Source organism: Achroia grisella, unplaced genomic scaffold (assembly GCF_030625045.1).
Source record: "Achroia grisella isolate CSIRO2021 unplaced genomic scaffold, CSIRO_AGI_Agris_v1 utg512, whole genome shotgun sequence".
Taxonomy (NCBI): domain Eukaryota; kingdom Metazoa; phylum Arthropoda; class Insecta; order Lepidoptera; family Pyralidae; genus Achroia; species Achroia grisella.
In genome coordinates, this window is record NW_026712906.1 from 3,726,367 (window position 1) to 3,744,133 (window position 17,767).

A 17,767-nucleotide genomic window follows, 5' to 3' on the forward strand; every position below is an offset into this window, starting at 1 on the left:
TGCATTACTTTTATTTACATGTTAATTAATTATCTGGATTAAATTAATGAAGGGTCATATAAATTCAATTTTATCACTCTATTTCATTAGACGAGAATCTGAAAGGGATTCAGCCATGATGTACTGAATTACAGGACCCTGAAAACTGTATACAATTTCAGTGACTGTTCGTCAACTCATCAGTCCGAAGACGCGTCAGTCTTTCGTGACATATCGTAGTGTTCGCACGCACAATATCTTATCTGAAATCATTATGAAAACTCACGGATCTCGGCGCTAATGTTTTGTAAAAAAACTAATGCCATAATTTATGATATTGATAAACAGTATTACAGAAATGCGTCACTGTGACATTTAAAATGAAGTGTTATAAATAAATAATACGATGAGTGTATTAAAATAAATTTCGAATTTGACTCTTCATTTTACGCCGTTTTAGTTGGAAGCTTTAAGGACTTGCCGTTTGCAAAATGTATTTTTGGAAATTGCAAATTTTTGCTGTATACTTCTTTTTATTGGGTAAGTTGTTTATTTGAGTTCGTTATGGCGTAGTGGTTTATAACTCAGACTTAGAGCTTATTGGCAATGAGTTCGAATCTGGGCAATACCAGATATAAGAAGAAATAAACTTTATGTCAATTTATATGTATAATTCAATCTCCGGTGATTAAAATAACTATAAGAAAAATAAAGTTACTTCTCAATTTTTAGAAGTATTTCCAGAGAAGTTTAATCCATTTTGCGTTCTACAGTTGACAAATACACCATTATTATTATTATTTTATTAATATAATTATTTTATAATAATAATAACCGTAGACAATTTTACACAGTGTCATTCAGTCCCAAGTTAAGCTTGTGTTATAGTATGTAATATTCTATTATCTGTGGTTATAGATAACTGATATAAATACATTTTTATGTAAATATATACATAATACAAAAATAAAACACCCAAATCAATACAAACAATCACTTATGAATCCAAATGTTTGTATCGTGCAAGGAATCGAACCCGCAACCATCGGAAGTCTCGCGGTGTACTTAACCACTAGACCACCGAGGCAGAATTACCGAAACTTAGTTAATTAATAAGTTTTTCAATGTTAAGCTTTAGTTAAGATATTTCTATTTCTATGATATGGGCTAGTGCTATTTTAACTGTTTACAAGAATTAGAATAGAATAGAATAGAAGTACTCAAAAAATAATTTTAACTAAAATAATGCAATTTTAAATGTGCCGGTCTTAAATAATAGTACATTACGGCAAGGTTAATAATAATTTCATGTAAATTTATTTATATAGGGCAGGAAAAAATATTTGTTTATTTATAATGTAAGCAATTAGGCGATGCATTTTATATTTATTACACTTTATAGTTAAATTTGTATTTATAGGGTGTTTGTTGTTGTTTGTAGCGATTGATTGCTGACAGTACGTCGGACTGATTCACGCTTTCAACGCTGCAGCGCGATATACTTATATCTTATATTCGATGCTAAATGCGGTATATTTCATGCTAAATTTAATATAACATATGAAAGATATGTCTTACATGAATGTATTCATCGATTTTAAGATTTTGGAATAGTATAATGTATTCCAAAACTGTTTTTTAACTTTCCCTCTAGCTGATTTACGCAGATCGCTGTTATTTTGATTCTTGAACATTACATGAAACAACATGATAATAAAAGAAAATCTTAAAATCGATGAATACATTCATGTAAGATTTATGCCTCTTATATGTAGATCATAATTTTTGAGAACTATCCCTCTCTTCCAATTAGGTTAGCTACTGTTGTTGAGAAGAACTGCCCAGAAACTCGAAAGGACATTTTTTTCCAAGAATAAAGAAAACAAAATTGTCTCTATTCCTTATCTTGAAAATTCTATACGTTTAACATTTGAAACAAATAGAATGGATAAATGATGTTTTTTTTTAATTTTTGTTTTTTCAAATCAACACCAAAAAATTTTTTTTTAGCTTTATGCGCACACAAGGAAATAACTGGCAAAGTTTAGAAAAACCATCAAAAACCACATGACGAATCGGTCTGATATTATTACCACTTTTTGGGGATTCCTTAATCATGACTATATCATCTTTTTGTAATGACCATTTTTATATCGGATGTGATAAGAACAGATTTTTAATTGATATATATGGAACGATGCACCCGCTTTTGGTAAACGGTATATATTGGTTGGATATAAATGAAAGATGATGGTATGAGGATTCCTTCCTCGACAAATGGACTATCCAGCATAAAATGCATTTTCCAATTCGAACTTCGATTCACTAGTTCCTGAGATTAGCGTGTTCAATTAAACAAACAAGCAAATTCTTCAGCTTTATAATATTAGTTTAGAGATTAAAAAAAATTAGCATTGTACACAATTTCTCTACATAAACTATGTATTTAAGTATGCGACGTCGCGGGTTCGATTCCTCGCACGGCACAAACATTTGTATTCATAAGTATGATTGTTTGTATCTGTCTGGGTGTTTTCTATGTATAATGTGTATGTATTTACGAAAAAAAATTATCTATGTACTTGTATCAGTTATCTAGTACCCGTAACATAAGCTTTAGATAGCTTAACTTGGGTCTAGATGGCGGGGATAGGAAATCTCTGGTTTAGAGTATTGAGTGAGAGGTGGACTTTAGAATCTCTCTTATACACACTGTTATTACTATCTGCTTCTTTCTTTTCCCTTTCATTTGGGATCAACATAATATGATAATCTCGAAAATAAAAAAAAATTAAAATTAAATCAAAATGATACTGTTCTGTCCGCATAATTTTCGTAAAAAGGGGTAGAAAGGTTTTGCTTCACGTATTAATAGAATGATAATATAAGGAAATATAATGTTAGTAATTCTTCTTGATATTTATACACAGGTACAAAACAATGTCAACAACATTTGCTTGGCTTATTCCTATATACTCTTTTGTTTAATTACTCGTGACAATATTTATTTTGGTTTAATTGTTAGTTGTACATGAACCTTCCGCATAGATAATAAATAGAATGGCTCAATAAATTTTATGATCTGTGACAGCGCTGTAGTGATTTTCGAGTTTCATGTTAGTTTTGCCATGTGTATATTTGTTATAGTTATACAGCCGTTCCCATTACTTATTTGTTTATTTAGGTATTAAACAATATGGAAACATAGTTTGACGGCCTCGGTAGTGCAGCGGTTTAGCACACCGCTTTATTTTAGAAAGTCGCTGGTTCGATTCCTCGCAGTACAGCATTCGTGAGTATGATTGTTTATGTCGGTCTTGTCGGTCTCTTTTCTATGTATATTATGTATGTATTTATAAAACAAAAATATTTATATCAGTTGTCTTGTATTTATGTTACTGACTAAATACAAGCTTGTAGAAAAAAAATAGCACTAGAACCGAACTTTGTTATAAAGTATGGAATCAACGTTATATATATATAATTTCTATTTATATATAAATAAATACCCACTAATATTGTGGCCTGCTTTATTTTGCATCCCACTTCTTTACCTATATTCAGACAACCTCCATCGTAGCCTTACGAGGCACTTGAGCCTCGTATTAGCGCAGGCGGACGCACCATTCTATATTGATTAATACAAATAAAAACAATCATGAATATATATATATGTTGACGCATACGCTTTACAAAGCTATGTGTTCACAGAACTCTGCAGTGAGTGGACTTTGATCGAGTGGATCTTGCTATCCACGTATTTGTACTTTGAACTCGAATTTGCTCTCAGAAAATACGAGAAGATAAAATGAAAATGTAAACTTTGAACCCTTTTTATTTATATTTTTTATTAACTTTTTATTGAAGAGTTTAGGCTAGAGGTTCCCAAACTTTATGTGTCGTAGACCCCTTGCCATATTTTTCGGTTTCGGGTAGGTATTCTTACCTGGTCTTGATTTTTGTAAATTTCTAACTATAGTAAAGTTTAGTGTTAAAAACAACAAGATGACCGCTGTCGTAGACCCCTTGCAGTTTGTCATAGACCCGTGGGGGTCGATATAGACCACTTTGGGAAGCACTGGTTTAGGCTATTACCAGTTACTAAAGAAAACCTGTAGTACTGCAACCTGCATAGATTTATTGTGCTCGTCCTTTTTTAGAGTTCCCTGCTTAGACCCTTCAGGGACAAGAATTAAAGGATATTCTTAGGAGCGAGGATTTTCATCTCCTCAGGATAGAGTGTGTACATTCCAATGGGGATATTTTGTTAGGTATGAGTGGTCTACAACCACATAAAATGTAATTAAGAGCTATGGTTTTTATCTCCTCAGGGTAGATACTTTCTGATGGGGATATTTTGTTTATACATGAGTGCGCTACAACCACATAGGATGTGCAGTGGAATTTCCTCTTTCATTAGGCAAAATAGCAAATAATCTCTGTTAAGCATAGGCCTTAAACTTATTTCAACTCTTCTTAAACCTTATAAAAGTTGCCACATATTTTTTTATATGACTTATGGTGGTAAACAAAAATACGGCTCATCTGATGGTAATCGGTTATGGCCTGAAACATCAACCCAGACTCTTAAGAAACCTCAATTACCCTTATTGAAAAAACCTCCTTTTATGTATAATAATTGGGATTTAGAATGCCAAACTCTGAAAATTTCAGCGGCCTTCTTGATAGTAACGAGTAATCATCACGTATATACAAGAACAGCACCATTCACATCACGTTATCATGTGATGTACCTTGTTACTGTGATGTATCTTAGTTTTCTGTATTGGGAACGCATAAGTAGTATCATGTTTGCCAATAAAGAAAACTAATATGTCATACGACTTATCCAGTAATTTCACAGTGTAATCTGAACTCTACAACCTAAACACAGCTAACAAAGAAAGCTGTTTAGCGGGTTAAATAGATGAGACTGAGGTACCTGTTCAACGACATTTTAAAGTCTACATCTTCTAAAGTCTCTGGAGAAAACCTTGGTAGTTCATTCCACAATCTAAGTGTACGCGGGAGAATCATATCTGATGCTTCATTAAAACACACAACTACTTTATAGACACTTGCCGCATATAGCTTCCAATACGACGCTATATCCGGTTTTACAGCAGTTTGAAATATTAATAATAATAATTCCAGGATATTTATTTATTTGTTTGCAGAATACAGTGTCACAAGTAGGTCTTACAATATGGATATTCGTCCAATTAATTACAATGATAATATTATTTATGATCTCCCGATATTCCGTCGGTGTTACAAACGTTTTAGTCACGGATAGACTAGTTGTACAATGTGTACGATTCTGATAAAAGTTTATGAAATTAATAAATATATTTGTGATTGCTTTCGGAAAATCTGAATTTTTCCAGTAGATGTATAAATTATCGCATCACGATACATAAATATATAAGTCATATAAATATATGTATGTGGGTAATTCTAACACTACTTTGGCCTATAGAGTTCGAAAAGTGGAATAGAATTATATTAAGCTTATATTAAGTTTATTTGAATAAAGATTATTTCTATTCTATTCTAGAATCTGGTACAAAAGGACGTAGAAATAAAAACTACGGAGAAGAAATATGCACTCTTATATTGTTGCAGTAAAGTACAAAGTTCAATAATGTCAGTGCACGCGCTACTATCTATGCATACGACATCGTACAAAGTCTTCCCTCTAGTAAATTATATTAGCACATTTAATTTTACAAATAGCTGTTCAACAAATTGAACGTAGTACATAAATTGCCGGCAGGGTTGCCTATCTGAAACCTTGTTGCCTCTACGTGAGAGATTAAAAATCTTCAATTTTATTTATTTGTATACATTGCAAGCTTAGTCCAGAGGGATATTGTGTTTATAAGGAATACTATAATATTAAATTTGTGTAATGAACATAATAATAGTCCCGGGCTACTGGCGGCTGTCGCAGACAATTGAATATTTATGGCATTTAAAAAAAAGGTATTCAGTTGAGTTTCTTACCAGTTCTCAATTGATTCTGTATACTGAACTGGACAGTAGGCAAAAATACCTTAATATATTAATACAAAAATAAATATTTTATACAATCAAACTTGAAGTTCATAAACGGCTAAAATGTCTTACTATAAATACAAATAACATAATATGCTATAAATGATTTTTTATTTTGTGAATAAAAAAAATTAAGAGCTCAGTTTGACTCCTAAATTAAGAGTCATATGAACTAGCGGTGCCACATGAATTCGTACGCGAGTAAATTTGCAGATATTGAATCTTGTATCATCTAATGATTGGTGTACTCGATGGTCTAGCCTAGCAGTTTAGATAGATAGATAGATAGATAAAAATCTTTATTCGTATCCCGGATAACAAAGATAGTACAAACAAAATTCAAATAACACATAAGAATAGTAAATAATTATAAAAAAAAAATACAACACATAATACTTTAACTTCCACATAAAATAAAAAACATAAAATAAACATTAAAATATATATTAGGTGCCACAGGGATACGAAAGGGTTGAGCTACTCAGTGAACAATTTGCTCAGCGAGCAAAACACTGATTTTCAGTAGCAGCCCAGTGGTGGTCCGATCGCGTGCAGCGACATAGGTATTCACTCAACAATCTTAATGTTACCAAAATTTAAATTAAACTAATTCTTAATAAAAATAATAGAAGAAAAAAATAATAAAATAAATAAATCAAAATGTATATCAATATCAATTCAAATACAAATAACTGTTGACGCAGACCATTACCTAAGCGACCAAAGGCTTTCAAAAAATAATAATAATATATAAATGCTAGGAATTGTCTAGTAGAAAAAGTTTTATCTTTTTCTTAAATACCTGTTTTGAAGTAATGGCTCTTATAGGTGGAGGGATATTATTCCAGCATTTAGTCGCCTGGTAGCGGAAACTTCCCGTAAAAGCAACAGTTTAGTAGTTTCCATGGTAGCATGTTCGATTCCTTGCACTGTACAAACATTTGCATCCATGAGTATGATTGTTTGTGTCGGTCTTGGTGTTTCCTATGTATAATAAATTTATATTCTATGTATTATTCTGATATATCAGCTGTATTACTGTAAAGTTTCATCAAAATCCGTTCAGTAGTCTAAGCGTGAAAGAGCAATAAATATCTATATTTCCATCCATACTCGTTAATACTTATACATACAACCGTTGTGTTAATAATATGTATTTTATTCTAGTTTTAGTTTAGTCTAATATTTGTATATATATGTATGTAATTTGTATATTCAATGTTAAGCCATCGTCAAATATCTTTGCGCAATTCCCTAAGGTTGACTGGTAGAGAATGCCTGTTGTACCATAATTTATTAGACATTAAAGCTTGAATAAAATAAAATATAAATTTCGGTAGCTTAAAATCTTGTATCTACAAAACAGTACGAGGTTGAAAATATCCTCCTAATTCGTACTGAATACTAAAAATCTCGTACTTATACGTACAAAATCTACTTTTATCTTAATAAAATTACAAATGCGAAAGTTTTGTAAGTATGGATGTTTGTACTCTTTCACGCCAAAACTACTTAACGAATTTTAATGAAACTTTATAATAATATAGCTTATACATCAGAATAACACATAAGCTATATTTTTAATTTAAATTTAACGCGGGTGAAATATCAAGTTAAATTATTATACGGTTGCCATCCCTGACGGTTGTTCAAGTGATTGGAAGCACAAACGAAGCGGCTGACAGTTCGTGACTGACGTAATTAGTATAGTAGCATCTTAATTCCTGATAACAAGACAACAAAACGATCGGAAAATATATACGGCCGATACTGTACTACATAAAAATAGCCGTTTAAGAGCTCACTGGTGAATTTTGTATCTATATAACGCATATTCATAAAAAGTAATATAAAATTATTGGTTTATTACGCATGAAATTTAACTTTAACCTAACTTAAATTTATGAAAACAAATAAATTTTTCAGATAAAAGTTACCTAATTTACTCTTTATATAACATTAGCTATCTTCGTGTGAAAGTCCCGTCAAAATAAATCTAGGCGTTTCAGAAATAAGGTAGTACAAATAGAGAGACAAACAAAATGTTATAAAGTTATTTATCTGTTACAAGACCTTTTTTATATGCATTTAGAGAAAAGCTTTTAATTTGTAATTACAGGCACTTCAATTTTACTTTTTTTTTCAATCACTTATCTAGTTGTTTAGGTACCGTTAAACTACTAGATCAGCAGCATATTAGTATTTATTAGGCATATGTTTTTGCAACAATTTTCCGCAGCGTTTTAACTCCGGAAAACAATTACGGTTAAAATAGATACAATTGTTGCGAAAAACGAAGTCATAGTAAGTTAAATAAATAAAATAAATATGTATTTTATTCATTTAACTAACTTATTTTATTCACTAGTACAAAGTGACATATTTTTTAAAAATAGTAAGTATATGCATTAGACAAGCTCTGTAATTGACTTTTAATTTAAGTTTTGTAAATGTTTTTCAAAACTCTATTTTTACAAGATTTTTTGCTACGTTCTTGAAAGATAATCTACACATTGAATGTAAGAGCAACACGCAAGTTTCTTGTTATGAGTCTGCATTCAATCGTATATCATGTATTCGTGTAAGACATTTTAGTCGCTTATGAACATCACATTTTTTTTATTAATATTTTTCCCTACGTTTAGTTTAGTATACAGATTCAATTGAGAAGAACTGGTTGTTTGCGATCGCAAATAGCCATATAATTACATTTAAAAATGAAATTATAAAATTCAAATTTGGAACGTCACGCATGGAAGATCTCTGTTGTTTTGTTTAACATTATATACATTTTTCACTCTTTCTCGAACATTCCGTGGCGTCACTATTAAATTCAGTGTACAATATATTGTAATCATGATTTTATTTCAATATTATAACAAATTAAACATTGCGATATTCCTCCAGTAAACATTAGTAATAAACACAACAACTAACTTTCTTTTTTTTGAAGATTTACTACACAATTCCATATTAGTGGCAGAATAACAAAAAATTGGCTATTCAAAAATGCCTATTTGAATAATAATTGTTTCTATTTCTATAGACAAAAAGCATCGCAATCATTCACTATTACCGTGACAATACTCATTTGCTTATCTACGAGTACATCGTACTAGATTAATGCAATTAAACTGTACACATTACCATTTCCACTATTATCAATTAATTACACTTACTCAATATGCTTGTAAAGTACAATGGTCAATACAATCCAGCTTCAATTCGTAATTTTGTATACTTTAATGGGATTTATGCTTAAATATGCAATTGGTTATAGTTTCTCTATTTTTTTATGTATATATAAAGACGATTTTTCCTTAAATATGATAATTTGTTTGTATTTTTATGTAAATAAACAAACAAACTGATAATCCGCCAGATTATGAGTGGCAATCAGCGCAACCTATAGGAATAGCACCATGTACTATAGTAATGTATATATAATAAAGTTTTAAATATATGTATAAAGTTTAAATAAGTGACAACCAACATTAAGAAAAAACACCAAAATATTTAAAAGTATTTCCTAAATAATTAATTAGTACATTACAGCCAGCTGGCAATTTTATTTATTTAAACTAACATCTTACTTTTAAAGTGAGAGGAAATTACGGTTTTTATTACATCTAAATAAAATAAAATTGGAGTGTCTGTTGGTAATATTGAAATAACAGTTTTTTACTACATACATATGAATATAAATACGGTACATACACGAAAATAACATTTTTTACAATTTTTCTCTCTGTTTGTTCCGGCTAATCTCTGAAATGGCTGGACCGATTTTGTGGGGACTTTTTTGTAGCTCATGTAAAAAGGAGTAACTTAGGTTACTTTTATTTCAGAAAAAATGTTTTATTTTAGAAAAATAAAGTTAAATTCCACGCGGACGAAGTCGCGTGTGCGACTAGTATTAAACTATAATGTGAAACCAACTTGAAACGAGATGAAATAACATTTTTTTTTACATGTTTGCGAGAATGCTACTCCTCAACTCACCCTCGAATCCGCAGCTTACTTTCACTAAGCTTCATAACACAAATAAGAAAGTTGTTAGTTGTGTTATAAAGAACAAACTAAGAAAGAACAATCTTAGAAATTTTCTACGGGGAAATAATAATTGACGAAAAATGTCTCTGGTCGGGACTATTACCTCCTTAAGTTACTCGGTAAATGAACCTTGACCTATGGCAAATATTGCCCAAATGTTATTTATATAACGTGATTATGATTTCATACCGATTCGATTCCTACTCGGTCAACCCCATAAAGCGATACTCTTTCATTTATCAAATTCGAAATAGCAAGTTCAGTGTAATGTCACTAATTAATAACATCGGATGTTTTTAATGAATATTTAAGTATTGGGTTGCCGTTTCTTGGTAATAAATAATAATATATTTTTATTTTTTTATGAACATGAAAAAAAAAAATTTTTGGGAAAGAATATCACGCGGGATCAATTTGTTATTTATCCCGTGTGACTCATTTTTGACGGTCTCGGTGAGTTTTCCTTCAACCGCTCCATAAGTCCTTCCGCGGGATTGGAGTGCCACCTGCACTGGCCCCATATCATCCGGTGAAGCTGTAAAGGCCAGCTGCGGCCAACAGCATTAGAGTAATTCTTAAAAAATCTGGTCTCCGCCTACACTTTGTCACAGGCACAACGAGTGTCTGCCCATAAAATACGTAATCAATTTATATTTGTGTTTGTAGGTTTTATTAGAGCAGCATTAGCACTAACTTGGGACACCCGGACCTGGTTACGCAATATCACTAAAATAAAATATACGCTAAAGTGACTCAAGATTTTATTCTAGATTAAACCAGTATATTGACTATATATGTATATTGGAACTTATATAGGCAATACTGAAATAGATTGATTGAATTATAAAACAACAATACAAATCCTTTTTAGCCCAACATAAAATCCAAAAACTTAAAAAAAAAATATAATTTCTTCCCAGTGTTGGAAATAAATTCCAAACGTTGTTTTGCCATATAAATAAAAATAGCAATTCAAAAACAGTGGTTGATGGTAGAAAGGTGATAAATTAGGGTTGTATGTATTTTATAATGCATAAAAATACATGCATTTTGTCCAAAAAATAATAGAAGTGTTAGGGGTGGACAACCCTTATCAGTTAGGGGTATGAATGGAAAGTAGCTGACACTCAGACCTACTGAATATGCATATTATATTTCATAAAAATCAATCAAGCCGTTTGGGAGGAGTGTTGTAACTAACATTGTGACACGAGAATTTTATATGTAAGACTTATCAGATGCAGTAGTGAATAGTACAATACTATATATATATAGGCCCACCATAGTCCAAAAAAAATAAATGTATGAATCTATGTATAACATACTTTTCGGTTACAGATAAAATATTTGTTTATATACTAAAATTTGAGCGCGTTTGACTGCAATCTCACCTGATGTTAAGTGATGATGTGGTCTAAACTGTTACACGCAAGCTCAAATAATACCTATTCACTCTTGACTTGAAAGACCCAATGTTGTAAGAGGCAGGAAAAATAGACGCTGGTAGAGAGTTCCACTCCTTAGCTGCTCGCATAAGGAAAGATGATGCAAAACGGTTAGTTCCAGCAGCTGGGATGTCAATAGTGTAGGGGTAGAGCCGCTCTCTACGTCTTCTATTATCTATACTTTTTAATATATAGTTTTTAATATTACATAGTAATATAAAATGAGGTCGGTGGCGTCTTTTAAAACGTAATGTTTATTTACTCTGTGCAGCTACTGTCAAATGATTCATGCGTAATCGCAAATCTGTCAATGTTAATAACTTTCAAATGAAAATGAATGAAATTACGTTCCATTAAAAATTACCATATTTTTTTAGATGTTTTACTGAGTAAAGAGTAATGTTATATATTACTTTAATAAAAAAATATTAGTATATTTTGAAGTTTTATTTAAGTAGGCAATATTCCTTACTTGTCTTTTTCCAAAATTTTCTGTACCATTGAGGATTGTGCTTGTGCTTGTGATTGTGCAGTTGAACTATTTTTTGTCAATTTATAAATCTTCACGAATAATAACAATATTATATATTTCTTCATTACTTTACTTAATACTTGTCTTATATGTATACGTGTATATATGTATAAATATGAGAAATGATCACCCATGTTGTGACCAATTTATTAAATTGGGGCTAACCTCTATATAATTTATTGGCATATAACAATAGCAGTCATGGGAAAGAAATTACGATATAATACAAATAATATAGAGAAATGAATTGGCATTAATAAGGTCTATTGTCTAGAAATTCATTATTGAGTAGCGAACATATAAGCATCTTTCTTTACCCTTAATGATGATAATGATAGTTGTATTGCCAGATGTACAGAAAAATAAATAAATCAGCGCCATTATCTTTATCCAATTGGACGGCCTCAGTGGTCTAGCGGTTATGCACACCGCCTTATTTCCGATGGTCGCTGGTTCGATTCCTTGCACGGCACAAACATTTGTATTCGTGAGTATTATTGTTTGTATCGGTCTATTTATAATATGTACGTATTTACGTAAAAAAAATATATAACGACATTATAACGACATCATTACATGGTATAAAACAAAGTCGTTGTCGCTGTCTGTCTCTATATATACTTAAATCTTTAATACGACGCAACGGATTTTGAAGGGGTTTTTTTTAATAGATAGTGATTCAAGAGGAAGGTTTATATGTATAATACATGTACACCCGTGCGAAGCCGGGGTGCATGGCTAGTATTTTTATAATTACTACAGTTTCCAGGGGGACTGCGTGACTTATCCATTACAAAGAACCCGTCTTTGTTACATTTCCACTATATGTATTACTAGAACGATTGAAATATACAAATAATCTTGTCGTAAGTAGGGTGACACAGGGTTAATTGGAATGCGTTCAGAATAAGCGTGCGTTTTATGTCTTATTTATTCTTTACTAATTTGACGACCTCGGTGGGCTAGCGGTCTAGCACACCGCTTTACGTCCGATGGTCGCGGGTTCGATTCCTCGCACGGCACAAACATTTGTATTCATGAGTATGATTGTTTGTATCGGTCTGGGTATTTTCTACGTATAATATGTATGTATTTACGAAAAAAAAATTATCTATGTATTTGTATCAGTTGTCTAGTACCCATAACACAAGCTTTGAATTGTCCTGAGATTATTATTATTATTATAATTTTGTCATGTCAAAATCGATTTTATTATATATTATATAAAATATCAGTATTAAAACTCTGAGTACATTTTACTTAATAGAAAATATTTTAGTAATAAATAATTTAAAAATCAGCAAATATTGCAACAAAGTAGATAGCAACTAGAGGTGACAAAAATAAACAATTACCCGATTGTATTACTTCAAAATTGACCTAATAATTAACCTCTCTACATTGCATTTATCACATTTAACTCGGTTATGTTATCTTTATGGTATTATATCAATAATATTACGAGGAATTAGGTATCCAGATATGGATTTAAAAATATAGGAGTGTCGGTAGGTATTACCTATTTGAAGAAAGTTAAATCAAATCTTAATTAAAATAAGATTTGTTCTATACTGTTTTCCTTAATACAGTATAATAATAATAATAATATATAATAATAATAAATAGAAAATTTCTATCTTCATCACATAACTCATCCATGCTTGGCTAAGGCCCGCGTGTTTGAATATATTACCACGGGGGTAATATATTCAAACACGCGGGAAATCAAAAAGGAAGATGTACTAAATATATAATAATAATAATAATAATAAACTCTTTATTATGCACATAGAAGAAATACAATAAGAAAAAAACAATGAATAGAAAATCATGAACAAAAGGCGGTCTTATCGCTATAAGCAATTTCTTACAGACAGACGTACACAGAAGAGGTAGATGGCACACACAAGACACTATAATTATCAAACGAATTAATAGACATTTATATATATATTATTTCTTCTATCAGTAGTTATTTTTAATCTTTTGTGTTTAATATACATTATTTATATTGTTAACCGTGTTTTCACACGAATAATTTTATGTTAGGTAAATAAAGGTTTTATTTTACCTCTCTCGACGTTTCGACTAGGTTGTACTAGTCATGGTCACGAGCTGAGAGAAGTTATTTACCATAAAATTATTCGTGTTAAGACCCGGTTAGCAACATAAATAATTCTTCTGTCTGTATTTACCTATTGCATAAACAGCTCAAGTAAGTATCAACAGGTGGGGTAAGGAAGCACCTTAAAATTTTATAGTGGATTTTTAGGTACTAGGTTAGAAGCAGTTCTGATTTTCTCATGTCTCACTTTTCTATGAACAGATTGATGAGTAGAATTATTCCACAGTTACAAGTTTCATTTGACCCCTAGTTACCTTAAATACTGAAATAGAATATACCTATAGTTATAAATTGTTCAAAGCAAACATTAACAGGTTTATGTGAATATTTTCATATCACGACTTCACACGTTTCAGAGTGTTTTTGTGTAGGTACTAATTATTTAATGCCACTTGAATTCTCCTATTTTTTTTAATACTAAATTTTATAACATTTATCACTTCTTTAGCTAAATTTTTAAGACCAGTGAAACCAATGGAAAATCTCAATATCGATTTAAAATTAATCCATTTTTATATTATTCTTATGACACGTAATCAAGACTAAGACTAAACCGATAGCAATAACAGAAAACTTCTTTCAATGACCACAAAGTATGAAATTAATTATTATAATAAAAATGCGGAATAGATTAAAAACTTTAAAATAATAACAATATTAATCCTATTTTTAGCATAATAATACAATGTGAACCATGTAAACAAACTTAAAAAATACTATAGTGCTATACGCTGGGCAATGAAGATTATAATAAGTTTCGTGACCAAACGTAAAGTAATTTTGGTAATGATCTATTGACAATAATGCTGACGCCGCACGAGTGCAGAGTACGTAAACTCATCATCTATATCGTAATCATCTCTACGATTTTGAACGAATTCCCAAGACACCATTACGCCGATCAGCTTGTATCTTGATGGGCCTCGTCCTCTTATCGCGGGCTACATTCGACACTGTCTGATAACGTTGTTTTTAATTGACAACGGAGTTTGCTGATGACAGACGTAATTAGCAAACATTGGAACCGCACGTATCTGGCTCGGGAGTCGATCAGGGTTGCAGACTGTACGAGGATCTTCGTACACTCACAAGATTTTGGTCAGCAATTGGCCTTCAACTGCTCCATAAGTACTTCCACGGGTTCGGAGTTCCATCTGCACTCGTCTCGTCCGGTGAAGCTGTAATGGCCAGCTACGAACAGTATTAGAGTAGTCCGATAAAAATACGAGATTTTGCTACGAGAAGTAAACGTTGTAGAATTTAGATTAAGTAGATTTTTTAGTAAAAGTTAAACTGGAGTGAAGCTTAAGTATTAAAAATTCTTAAGCCTAGTTCTTGAGTAGTAATGCTCACTTAAATGTCCAGACATGTGGCGGCGTGGTGGGCCGTGTCATTGGGCTCCCTAAAATATGGTCGAGCGCAGTGATGGCTGGCTCATCCGTCATACTCGTGAACGAGTGCTGCTTGTAGGGACTGGTCTGCTCTTATTACTACGACTGATTAAATCTTATTGTGTTTTTATATTTGAGCCTAAATACGTTAGTGCTGGTCGGTAGTTTGTATTCACCCGTTTCGACTTGCAAAATGTGAACTTACAAGGATTGTTTAAAAGAGCAACACACAAGTTTCTTGCTTATTCTTTTTGTGATGAGACAGCTTTCCGAATAAGCGGTAGATCTAAAAAAAAAGTTGACTATTCAAAAGTGCTTAAATTAAGTATATTTGAATAAATGATTTTCTTCTATTTTATTCTATTCTATCCTATGTGAAAACTGTGCAGTTTTACATATTGGTTACATTTCTGATCAAATTATGAATTTGTGTGATATACAGCGTGTTATTTATTAACGTATACAACAATAAACCATCCTTCCTTTTCTTCAAAATAAGACGAAAATTTTGCTCATGGCAAAACAATTTAGCGTGGCATCCCTGAAGATGATTTCAATTACATCAGCTAAGTACTCTCCAATTATATTATAACACGGAAACAGTACTTGTTATACATATCAACTTGAAACTCCAAACATGCTGTGGTTACCTATAATTATGAGAACAGTTAGTTTAAGACCATTAGAATTGTATAGAATGATGACAATTTTTTTTTATTGCTGTATCTTATGTTGGTAATCCTTATAAATAAATAAATATAATATATAATATAACACGCAAGTATCTTGCTCATTCTTCTTGTGATGAGTCTACGTTCCGAATGAGTGGTAGAATAAAAAAATGTGACTATTCAATAGTGCTTATATTATGCTTATTTGAATAAAAGCTATTTATATTCTATAAATAAATAAATAACCCAGAGCAACTGGCGGCGCCATCTATCATGTGATTATAAAACCCGTCATTATAAAAAAATATGTGTCCGGGTGTTTTTCTATAGACTTACCTACCTAAATTACGTATGTTTGAGAAAAAATGTTTATATTATATATACATAGGTATATATAATATGTATAAACATTTTTTCTCAAACATATATATATATATTATATTATTGTCTGTATAATAAAAACGTTTTTTAATTAATTTCTGTGGATGATAATGCAATGGTTGCAAAATCTGCGCTAACGCTAAAAGATGAGTCGTTAGGTCGTCGTGAGGATTTAACCATAATTAACGTCCAGAAGATTCTTATTTTCCCCAATACAAACAAATAACCAATTCTTTGCAAAGTTTAATATACTGCTTTACTTGCAATTGTTGCTGATTCTCCGCACGGAACAAACATTTGTATTCATGAATATAATTGTTTGTATCGGTCTATGTGTTTCCTATATATATTATGCATGTATTTATTATCAAAATGTATCTAAATATTTTTATTAGTTGCCTAGTACAAGCTCTACTTAGTTTAGATCTAGTTGGCGTTGTGTTTTCCAGGGATTCAACAGTCCAGGCATATTATTATTATATTTTTCAACGCCACAAAAGTTGGAATAAGTCGTTAGTTAAATATTATTTTTATAGCATAGGGGACAAACGAGCTTGCGGCTCACTTTGACTATGTAATATTATGTTATCTGTGCCTTTACGTGTCACCTATACAATAAGTAAGTGCTTTGCTGGTCCCTTAAGAAGAAATTTCTTGAAGGTTTCAATATTGTATCGGTTCGGAAATACCATTGCAAGAAGTTTCTATATGGACATTCGAAATAAAGTACGACGAGATAAACTATGGTTTCAGATATGAAATACAGATGCTACTAATATCACAGAGTGTTTAATAAGGTTTGGCTTCACTCACAAAACTATGTCCAATTAGTTCGTTTGAGGACATCTCCGTGATGTTTACTGTTTCTAATTGTGTATGTTATTAAGGCCAACCTTGGCTGACCATTTTCATAACTTTGGTAGAGGGCGATCGTATATATTTCATTGCTATTGTAGCATCTCATATGATTCGCTACTTTATTACCTTAACTTAAAACTCAAAATAAATTATTCACTTAAGACAGTTTCGGCCGTTTAAACATGACAGTTTGTTATCACTCTCCCTACCGTCCAGTTCATCTAGTTTTGAATGTACTAGCAACTTTTTTATGTTATTATTTTAATTTTAATTAG

The 17,767-nt window shown here is 31.3% G+C and overlaps 1 protein-coding gene across 1 annotated transcript in view; it reads left to right on the forward strand.

Moving 5' to 3' along the window:
* The first annotated feature begins 220 nt into the window (after positions 1-220).
* LOC131846681 (lutropin-choriogonadotropic hormone receptor-like) overlaps positions 221-17,767 on the forward strand; it is a 44,084-nt gene continuing 26,537 nt past the window's right edge. The window contains exon 1 of the mRNA XM_059196023.1: positions 221-519. Coding sequence (XP_059052006.1) covers positions 471-519 — 49 coding nt within the window. The 5' untranslated portion in view covers positions 221-470. The remainder of the gene's footprint in view (positions 520-17,767) is intronic.